The sequence below is a fragment of the Astatotilapia calliptera genome, chromosome 3 (genome assembly GCF_964374335.1).
Source record: "Astatotilapia calliptera chromosome 3, fAstCal68.1, whole genome shotgun sequence".
Taxonomy (NCBI): Eukaryota; Metazoa; Chordata; class Actinopteri; order Cichliformes; family Cichlidae; genus Astatotilapia; species Astatotilapia calliptera.
The window spans coordinates 53,313,114-53,324,171 of NC_137424.1; the positions used below are offsets into that span (position 1 = coordinate 53,313,114).

Here is an 11,058-nt window from a genome sequence, read left to right on the forward strand (position 1 = left end):
CTCAGGATCACTCTAAATAAATGTGAAGAAATGTTTGATGACCAAATGCTTTTACTGTGTACATAATACATGTCTGAAGAAATATCAGGTTTTCTAAATCATTTCTAGATCACATCCATCAGTATAAACAGATGGGCACCTCATTGTTGCCTATATATATTTAATTTTGTCTGACACACTGAGATATTTATAATTAGAGCTATCTGTATTTTTTTAGGGTTTTTTTTTATTATATTTCTGTAACTTTGTAAAATATTGTATTAATAATTTCATTTTGTTTACTTAGTTACAGTTCAGTCTTGGAGCAACTGTGACCACCTTATTTTCTGGGGGATTAATAAAGTATTCGGGCTAATATTGGCTAATTAGCAATTTGACTCTGTGTATTGGGATGTCACACGGTGTTTTACAACATTACTTTAATCTTTACTTCTCGCTTATGTTGGAAAGGAGCCTCACATCCAGGCAGCACTTGACCATGCACTTCTGGTAATTAACCTAAAAATATAATGACATTTAAATGTGCAGAAATATGACATCATGCAAAATGTCCATGATGCAGTCATTGACAGGAATTAGGTTCTTTTAAATGTGGTCGTTAAGAGTGTTGCATCACATTGAATTGTGTCTTTGACTTTGGCTGTGAGTATCTACACCTACCCACTACAGTGTGGGTGTAGATGTGTAGACCTTTCACTCTTGTTTCATCGGCTTCACTCCATCCACCCTCTCTCTAAATTCCCCTGAACCAGGTCCCTGAACTGGATAAGATGTAAAGAGAATTAATATGTGTGTGGATTAAGATTATTACGCTGGAAACACAGTTAGAATAACTAAAACTTAAAAACGTGTTTAAAAGCGGGAGTAGACAAAATAGAAACTAAACGCACGTCAGCATGAAGCCACTGCTCCTTATTCTTATTTTACTTTCACTTTCAGACTCAGAGCCGCACATGAAGCGCTTCCTTCCTTCATGTTACTGAAGAAAACAGCCTGTTTTATCATTTTTTCTCGTCTGCATGAAGAGAATGGTGGTGACGATCAGCTAATTAAGCTCCTGTCTGAACAGGTGAGCTGCTTCTTCTCTGTCATTCAGCTGTTGTGCAACTCTTTCTGGGATTTGTAAATATTTGTCATTTTCTTTGCCCGCGCTCTTGAACTACAGGTTAATTAAAAATCGAAATAAAGAGGAACTAACTGCTGCTTTTGATTTTTGTGGGCTGTTAACTTTTTACTGTTTACTGTAATTAATAGGAATTTCCCGTCACTTGATTTGGAGTTTTTCAGGCTTCCTTTACTGTTGCAGAAAACTTCCTGTTTTTCTGGCACTAAAATTCCCTGCTAACATTTATGTAAGCTTGTATTATTATTATTATTATTATTATTATTATTATTATTATTATTATTATTAATGGCACCTGGAAAGAGGTAAATACAGGGGGCAGCGGGGGCCTGGGAAAAAAAAAAAAGCGCTTTAAAATTGTTGCGAAGTGGGCGGAGGGAGAGAGACAGACTTGTATTTATCAGCTGCTGTCAGTCAGCGTCTGTCTCACACTCACTGTAGATGGATGTAGCAGAGTTTAGGTGCAGTGTGTCTCTCTCAGCTTTAAAGCTCACCTTTATGCTGCTTTTCGCTCTCTCACCTGTTGAAGGTAAGATTTCTCTGCCATATGAGTCCAGTTTTGTTTAAGCTTTAATTCATGTTAGTCGTATTTTTGTTTCCGATGCACCTTGAGCGTCTGTCAATGATGCAAATTATTAAACTTGCTTTAGTTACAAATATAATTTAATGGGAGTATTTAAAAACAGTGGCAAACTCAGTGATGATGTAGCAGCAGTCTGTTATACTGGCTGATGTTGCAGATGTTTCACACTGTAAATAAAAGCAGACGCTGTATTCAAGTGTAAATTAGTCTAAAAATACTGCACCAAAAATTGTGCCTTACTCTTCTGTGTAAAATTATGTTGGGGGTTTAGAAAGGAAGCTCAATTTTTTTTATTATTATGCTATCAGAGTTTAGCTATTTCTTTTAGTTTATAGGTCTATATATATTGTGTTCGGAAATAAAACAGATGTTTAAATCATAAATAACTGAGCTGAATCTATTAGTCAGGTTTGAGCATTTCACTATAGAAGTTTCTAGTTTCTGTGTCAGTTTAAAGATTTTTACTAACTTAATTCATTTATTTTTAAACCTGTAGCTAAACAGCCAAATAGAAACTTTCTGAAATGGTCAGTTATTTTGGGATGGTGGTGATAATTAGCTGTGAAAATGATTCATTTTATTAATGCTTGCTTGTACAGAGACACATGTAGCATTAACCAAAGCTACATTTCCACAGTGTTTACAGCCTGAGCCAAGCTAGCTTGGTGCATGTTGTAAATGAGCCACTAAGCTATAATACATGAATTGGAACATGTAAATAAAGAAGGAAAAGCACAAAACATTCAGGTTATAAACAAGGATAAAGTGCATGCAACTGATTCCTTTTTGTTAACTGACGTGTAAACGGTGACAGTCAGGATCCACTTTGGATTCCACATGCTTTGCAAACAGAGGAATCTTTCTGTCAGTGATTTGATTTTGCTTGTCTTAATCTTCTTAATCACTGTTTTTGAAGTTACAGGTACTCTTTTGTGTTATTTACCATTATTATTTTACTTTTAGAATAATGTAACTTACATTCAATGCAAGAATACGATGTAAAGACCTGAAGCCTGCCCCACAGCTGTGTGGAGCTTTGGGTCTAAAATTAAAGCTGTGCTGATTTCAGAGACCCAAACCTGTCCATGTTGCACATTTTACTGAGATGCATGTTTAACACTGTTAGAGCTGCACTTTTTCAGCATTTATCAGCTGCCATGAGACAGTTTCTGCCTCCCTCTCACTGTAGATGGATGTAGCAGAGTTTAGGTTCAGTGTGTCTCTCTCAGCTTTATGCTGCATTTTGCTCTCAAGTCTATTGAAGGTAAGATTTCACTGCAATTAAAAAAGTAATAATTCTGAAATACTAGTTACTTCATATCTTTAGATTTGTTTAAGCTTTAATTCATGTTAATCATCTTTTTTTGGCCGTGCTTCTGATGCGCTGTCACCGTGTTTACACTTGAGAGTAACAACTGACAGAAAAAGTGTGGACGTTATACCAGTTTTTAAATTGTGTTGATAGACCACATAAAACCAGAGTTATGATAAAAATATCTGCAATGTTTGGTTTTCTTCCTGAATACTATCGTTGTTTATGTTTACTGTGGGAAGAAACTGTAAAAACGACGTTTTATAAGGAATAAGGTTTATAAGGTTTTATAAGAAAAACGCTCGAAAGCACTCTCCACCTGTGAGCAAAAAAAAATACCAAAAAACCCCAGCTTTTCCTATTTGTCAAAAAATGTACCATGTCGACCAATCAAAAAATGAATGATATGGCAACATGGCATTTAGATGATTAGGAAAGAGGGAAGTTTTAGGAGTGACGGCAGTGTTTTGAGATGTGAGAGATTTGCGACGTTTAGTGCAAATCTTGTGTAGTTAGTGTGTTGTGTAGTCAATAGTTTTGTTGTGTGTGTCAGAACAATGAGGCGACGGCTGAGTGTTACAGGTGTTACAGCAGTGATACATCTCCTGTTGTCAGGCCTGCAGGTATCAGGCTGTTGTTCTCCTTTGTCTCATAGTGGACAGAAATTATTTTTTGGAGTGGCACAAATAATTTGTGTGGCATCAGATTTGATGCAGAACAGCTGATTGTTCTGTAAATAGTTTGAAATGTTTATTTAAAAAACGCCTTGGCTGCATTTTTAGGAGAGAGTTACAGACTCTCTCCCAGACCACAGACTCATTATACAAGTCAGAGCTTTATATAAAAAAAAAAAAAGTTGTGTTTTCAAAATTGGAGTTCAAGTTATTTTTACTTCCAATAGTGTTAACATACTACACAGGTCATGAACAATTTCAATGATTTTTTTTAAATTTTCATTGTAAGTGGGCTAAAGCAGTTAATTAAAAGTAGTCTAACATAAATGTAAATGCTGTAATTTGATTATTTTTAATAAACCATGTAACTTGGATGGATTCAATGCTGGCGTGACCACAGTGCACATGTCTGCTGTTGCTCACAGTGGTCCACGAGATCGCTCAGGGAGTTTGTGTGTTCGCTCAGACACATGAAAAATTAGAGGGAACATTGGACACAGGTGTAGAGTTGCTAAAAAGTTAACATTAACATTTTTTTATTGCACTTGGAAGTGTTTGATGAGAAAGGAAGACATTTTTGAAAACGTCAGACTTGGTTTTCAGCAGGATGTGTGTCTTTATTTCTCCTCCTCAGGTCACTATCATGTGGTCGGATCACTTCAGCCTATCCTGGCCGCTCCAGGTGATGATGTCATCCTGCCGTGTCGCGTGGAGCCAAAGTTTAATGTGGCGGGGTTGACGGTGGAGTGGTCGAGGCCCGATCGTCGTCCTGACCCCAACGACCGTCTGAGTCGAGTGGAATATGTTCATCTTTACAGAGACACCCGAGAGGTCCCCGACATGAAGATCCCATCATACGTCAGGAGGACGGCGTTGTTCACAGACGGCCTGAGAGAAGGAAACATCTCACTAAGAATCACTAATGTGACACAAGAAGATGAAGGAAGATACAGATGTTTCATCCCAAAGTTAAAGAGTCAAATACAGTCTTCAATTGTTCATCTGATTGTTGGTGAGTCAGACTGAAAAGATTTTTGTTGTTTGGTTTCAAACTTGCCTTAAAGACTGGTGTGCTTGGGTTATTTTACCAACAACTTATTTTGCTGTTGCTCCTTAAAGACTTCTGGATATTATTTTATTGTAAATAATTAAATGTTCTTACAATCTTATATTCAGCTGAAACTATGACAACAGAGACGCCACTGCATCCTGAAACTCTCCAAACTCCTGAGGACGAGTTTCACAGTAAAGGTGAGAACATGAGGAACAAATCAAGACATTTAAAAAGTCTTGAAATGGATCTAAATCACCTTTATGATGCAGTTTTCTCTCACTGATGGCAGCCTCTCTGTGTAGTCCTCAAAATGTTTAATGTGCGCTGCTTTATTTTGAAGTAGATGCAGGAAGTGTAGTGTAATATCCTGGGAGCAGCTCTGCAGATCTCTTTATTTATTTCTGTGAAGCAGTAAATGTATCAGTTATTCTCCTGTGGTTTTTGACAAAGTCATGTTTGCTGCTCTGAGAATTCTGGGACTCAGTAATTCTAACTTCATTTCACTGTTATGTAACTTCAGGTAACGTCTGTGCTTGATAGTTTAATAAATGTGACATGTCATGTTGTGTCCTACAGTAGATCTCATCTCTGTTTGGTTTTTCCTGGCAGGTGGTTTGTCCCGTCGGAGCCGACTGATCCCACTTGTGGTCTTCTGTGTTTTTATGCTGCTCTGTGTCGCAGTCGCAGGAGGCTGGTTCACTGAGTCAAAGTGTAAAAAAACAGAAGTATGTTGATCTTATGCATTTATCTCATGATTGAAGGATGGAAATGAAAGGACATTGTTGTTAAAAAAAATTTATTTCATTCTTTACTCCAGCTCGAGAAAGGACCTCCTAACTAGGTGCCTTGCTCATGGACGTGCCTTGCTCCCAAACTCCCAGTTGGGATTCAGGAGACGGATACCCTCTCTATTTTAAAGATTAGGTGTAAAACTTTTCCTTTTAATAGCTAGGGATTGAGACCTAGCTTTATGACCTAGCTGTCAGCAAAGCTCTGCTGAGGGTGGCGAGATCAGCACAGCGCATCACCAGGACTGAACTACCAGCCGTTGCATGAGGAAGACGCAGCGGATCCTCTCTTATCCCAGCCACAGACTTTTCACACTCCTGCCATCCAGCAGGTGGTTCAGGACCATCCAGACCCGCACTACCAGATACAGAGACAGTTTTTACACACAAGCCATCAGACTTTTGAACTGCTGACATTCTATACACACCATTACACACTCATTACAATTACAGGACTCTACACACTGCCACTTCAAAAATGCCACTTAAATGCTCATTGCACAAGTTTTGCACAACCTGTAAATAACAACTTGTCTTAAATTCACTAAATATTTAATACTTTTTATTCTTAATTTAACTGCACACATGGGGGTTAGTACTGTTTCCTCACAGCAGGAAACTCCTGGTTTTGAATTCCTCATCTGGCCTGGGCCTTTGTGAGGTTTGCATGTTCTTCCCATGTCTATGTGGATTCTCTCTGGGTACTCCAGCTTCCTCCCACAGTCCAAAGACATGAAGTCAGTGGGTTTAGGTTAAATGGTGATTTTAAGCTGCCCATAGGCAAGAATGGTTGTCTTTCTCTGTTTTAACCCATACATATTCAGACTAAAACCTGAGGACCAAACTGGTTTAGATAATAAGAAGTCAGCCTGTTTAAGAACTGTACCACATCTAGCAGTCTGCATGTATTCTAAAGAGAGCTAAGATTTCCAACACCTTTTGCCTTGAAGTGATTACAGCAGCTAGGATGTAAACATGTTTGGACACTAGGTATTTTTTCTAACCACAGCCTGGAGCTGCAGGTGTTTTTCCAAATGTTTGTTTTGTAATTATGAAAGTTCATAATTGCCACACACAGACACACTGATTATTGTCTGAAGTACATCATTTTGGTTTCAGTTTTAAGGATTTGGATGTCATCAAAGTTAAATTTTCTTTATAAGGAAGAACTTGTTCATTGTGTGAACTTTAAAGTCCTCTTCTCATCCTTAGCAGCGATGATCTGTGGAGGAGTTCAGCTGTGTTGTTATTAACGTCAGAGACGTCACTGAGCACAGTGGCAAACACATCAGTCATGGTGCTTTTTGTTTTGAGGTCAGGATTATTTTACAGTGGGGGTTTTTTAGAATATTTTGTTTAAGGACAGTACAGCAGAGGCTGCTTTTTGCTATAATGTATGTCTGTACCAAAGTATAAAGATATTACAAAAACACATTTATCAGGATTTATATTAGACTTGATTTGGCATGAAAGCTCACAAACAGCTGAGTTCTCACTTTTCATGAAATTTAAATCTACAGCTCGACTGTTACTGATATTTTGTTTAAAGATGAGATTTGATTTCCATTGTTCTTTATTGTCTATTGTCTGGCATTTATGTCAGCAGGTGCAGGAGCAGTCCAACCTGTATCACGATTAACCCCACACACCCAACCCAGAAACTCTTCGACCTCCCCCCTGAGGCAGGAGTATGCACAGCTTCTTCTCAAAGGCTGTAAGAGTGGTCACCTCCAAACCTCACTGGCCTCATTCTAGCTTGCTGTGCTGCTGCGCTGGTTTTTAAAATGCCACACCTGGGTCTTTTGTCTATTTATTATAAAATATGTAGTCATAAATTATATATCTTATTATTATTTTTATTTTTAATCTCATAAAAGCTGCTTTCTCCTGCACACGGTGGTTGCTCACATGCAAGTCCCTTTGCAACCCACCTCTGCCCTTACTCCTCCATACATGCAGTAGCTGACTTAACCCTCTGGGGTCAATGGATGTGCTGGCGCGTCCAAATCACTTGACCAATTTGAGACGACACAGCAACAAGATGTAGCCAACCAGAGCCTCCATTTCAACTTGTGTTGAAAGTGCAGACTTCAAGCTATATTGCAGTTTTTAAAAGTTTTAAAATCTTTTTTGCAAAACTTGTGCATAGGTTTTTTTAATTTCAAGTTGTGAAAATTATTTGTTAAATTTGTGATTGTTACAGTAAAAAATAAAGTACTTTTTTTGTACTTGGATTTAGATTTAGTCTCAGATCAATCCCGTTAATGCAGTATGTTAAAATGAAAAATTAAAAGTAAATCCAGATATTAGATTGTGCTGAAAAGAATAGTACAAAACAAGGCAAGGTAAATAATTTTTAAAGGTGAGGTAAAGTAGGAAAAAATGGCCAGTTATAGTGTGGAAGAAAGAGGGAAAGTCAATATATCAGTCATCACAGGCTTCTGACTATAGAGGCTCTAGATTTGTGTTTTGAGACCTAGTTCCAGTTTAGCCATCAGAAAGGGATCCGTCTAACTCTACATCATCTCTTTACAAAAACAATAACAACTGAAATCACCAGTGATGAAACATGAAAGTCGGGACTTTTTAGATAGTTCAGGATTTTTCACCTTAAAGCTGTCTTTCTGGGTGTTCATGTTTGTCAGTGTTGAAAACACTTTTATTAAAAAAAGAAAAGTACCAAGTATGTGTGGAAAATAAGACTAGGCTTATCTTTGAGAGTTGTTTCTTAGTCTTCAGTGTCAGTTTCGGGGAAGAAAGAAATTATGTAAGAAAAAAAAACATGAGTGTTTTTAGTTTCCCTGAAATTACTTCAGCTTCTGTAATTTAAACTTTTCCATCAAGTTTCATGAACATGGCACTTTTGTTTCTTTCTTTTTTAACTTGCTGTAGGGACAATGAGATAAAAGAGCAAACAGCACTGTAAACCTGATTCACAATATGAAAATACTTTTGCATGTTAAAAATATATTAAAACTCTTAAAGTCTTTGTTGTGACGCTCCAAAGTGAAGGCAGCAGAAACTAGTTTGCCTTTGAGATGTGATAGAACTTGTTCCACTAATGGCAAACTAAATGGACTGCACATAGTTTAGAAATATACTTACTCGTGTAATTAAGATCAAACTAACTAAAGACCAAAACACCGCAGAACCATATGTGACCAAGTGGACTTCAGGGACTAGTAGCCACAACTCATCATCACTCAGGAAGCTCCACTCTGAATTAGCAGACAAAGGTAGGGGTGGACTCCTTGGGCAAAGTGTAGGGGGCCCCGGGCAAACCTGTGCCTTTCAACATGTCACAATGGACATGTCGAACCTTGTCCAAGTCTCCCACAGGGGCAATGGTATATACAGCCCCATTCCCTTGAGGTGCCCTGAACACCTGGTAGGCAACGGAGCTCCATAGGTCCTGGATCTTGTGCCGGCCCCGGGCACTGTGATCTCGAAGATACACCAGTCGACTGACCTGTAAAGGCGCAGGGTGGACTCTCTGATCATGCCGCTACTTGAGACAGTCAGCGGCCATCGACAACCATGTCCAAGCTCCCTCAAAAGCCACTATTAACCTGGCTTGATGCTCAGCAATCCTGTACTTTTCCTGGCACTGGGTCCCGGGCCAATAGCAACGCTGCCTGACCAGTTCAGTGGTACGCTCAATATCCTGGTGCTCATGGTCCTTGTGCAGTTGTCTCAAGGTCTCAACCCCCCCACCCCCTCTTGAGACGGGAAGGCCCCAGTCTACAGCTTAGTAGCAGAGGGTAACACCGCAGGACACCGAGCCTGCTGAAGCAGAGTTGGAACTGAAGTCCCAGGCACCACACTCTTGACCAGGCTAGAGCCTGTCTCATACTGTTGAGAGAGAATGTCAGGATTCCCATTGCTGCGGCCCGAGTTGAAGTTGAAGTCGCTCCACCAGAACTCAGACCAGCGCTGTACTGCCAAGTTTCTAAGTTGTTGCAGCTCCTCTTCCATGGCGATAATCCTAGACAAAATGTCTGTGAAGGTTCTCAGTCATCCAGGTCATCGTAGTCTAAGGAGCTTGCAAAGAAAAGCGTCTGGACTTCTTTAAGTTGCTTGAAGATGTTTCACCTCTCATCCAAGAAGCTTCTTCAGTTCTAAGGTCAAATGGTGGAGAGTCCCAGATATAAACCTAGTGTGAGTGACCCCCACAGAGGGGATTAGAGGATCATCATGGGGTCCTTTTGTCCCTCTGTGGGGGTCACTCACACTAGGTTTATATCTGGGACTCTCCACCATTTGACCTTAGAACTGAAGAAGCTTCTTGGATGAGAGGTGAAACATCTTCAAGCAACTTAAAGAAGTCCAGACGCTTTTCTTTGCAAGCTCCTTTGAATCCTAGACGAACCAAAAACAAGGGAAAGTTAAGGTAGTGAAATGCTAAAATCCTGTTTCTATTCTTCCTGAACCTGGATTCTGCTGTCTTGTCTACAATCAACCACAAAAAAAAGTCTTCAAATACTATGATCAGTACCTAAATAAAACAATTTACGAGACCCTCGACCTCAAATGTGCATCCTGTCGAACATAAATGAAGCATCAGGTCCCAGAAACTGATCCCTGGGGCACAGTGTGCTCAGTAACTGGAAAGCAGAAGATCTCTGAGTAACTTAACAATGAATTCCATGTTAAGAGGGATGTGAGCAGTTATCCAGTGGGTAAGAGAATCTTAAGAGAAATATTAATGGTGGGATAGTTTGAAGAACACTTGAGAAGATTCTCTGCAAGCTGCAGTGACTGAATACCTGAATTATTGTTTTTTTTAACCACTTTGAAGAGTCTCCTCAATAGCTACAGTAAGAGTTTCCATCATAACAGATACTGTTCAGTTTTCTGACTAAAACTGAAACACCGAGTACAGACTTTCACTGACTGAAATTTACATACAAAGTGCTTGGATTTTTATTTTCCACTTTGTTGTGCTTATTGCTGCACAACAAAGCACCTTGCAGGGATTGTTCCCACGCTGGCAAAAGTTTACTGCAAATGATAAATGATGCTATATTTTGTAAAACAACATTTTATCACCTATTTTTAACAACTTTCTCAGGGGCAGACCTAAAGAAATGTTCTTAGGGTGGCATGAGGGCAGCAGGGAAGCTACTTTTTTCACACAAAAAAGTCAGAAATCTGTAGTATTACGAAAAAAAATTATATATTATCACCAAAAATGTAAAACAAATTTTTGATGTTTCACTGGGTTAATGCACTTATCTTCATGCTTTTTCCAGAGTGTACTAATCAAACATCTGCACTCAAAAAAAATGAAATTGGGTGGTTGTTAGATTTACAAGATTGAAACTTCTAATTTGAACAAAATAATTTAACATTTCTATGGTGAACATAATTAAATCAAATAGACAATTTGATGTAAGCTACCAATCAGTGTAAAATTAAAACAAAAAACCAAAAAATATCTTTCACATCTCGTAAGTCTTACACGAAATAAAAAAATACATTTTTTTTATTGCTGGCTTGATATTACTAACAAATTGGGTGCATC

At 38.7% G+C, this 11,058-nt stretch overlaps 1 protein-coding gene across 1 annotated transcript; it reads left to right on the forward strand.

The window, feature by feature from the left end:
• Positions 1 to 1,409: 1,409 nt before the first annotated feature.
• LOC113012686 (myelin-oligodendrocyte glycoprotein-like) lies at positions 1,410 to 7,768 on the forward strand. The gene is made up of 5 exons (XM_026152985.2): positions 1,410 to 1,652; positions 4,327 to 4,704; positions 4,869 to 4,943; positions 5,356 to 5,471; positions 5,564 to 7,768. The coding sequence occupies exons 1-5, from the start codon at positions 1,565 to 1,567 to the stop codon at positions 5,585 to 5,587; spliced, it is 681 nt and encodes a 226-aa protein (XP_026008770.2). The 5' UTR covers positions 1,410 to 1,564; the 3' UTR covers positions 5,588 to 7,768.
• The last annotated feature ends 3,290 nt before the right edge of the window (positions 7,769 to 11,058 follow it).

Coding starts and splice junctions, on each gene's coding strand:
- LOC113012686 (XM_026152985.2), top strand. CDS start 1,565: ATGGATGTAGCAGAGTTTAGGTGCAGTGTGTCTCTCTCAGCTTTAAAG. Junction 1,653..4,326: donor CGCTCTCTCACCTGTTGAAG/GTAAGATTTCTC, acceptor TCTCCTCCTCAG/GTCACTATCATGTGGTCGGA. Junction 4,944..5,355: donor GGACGAGTTTCACAGTAAAG/GTGAGAACATGA, acceptor TTTTCCTGGCAG/GTGGTTTGTCCCGTCGGAGC.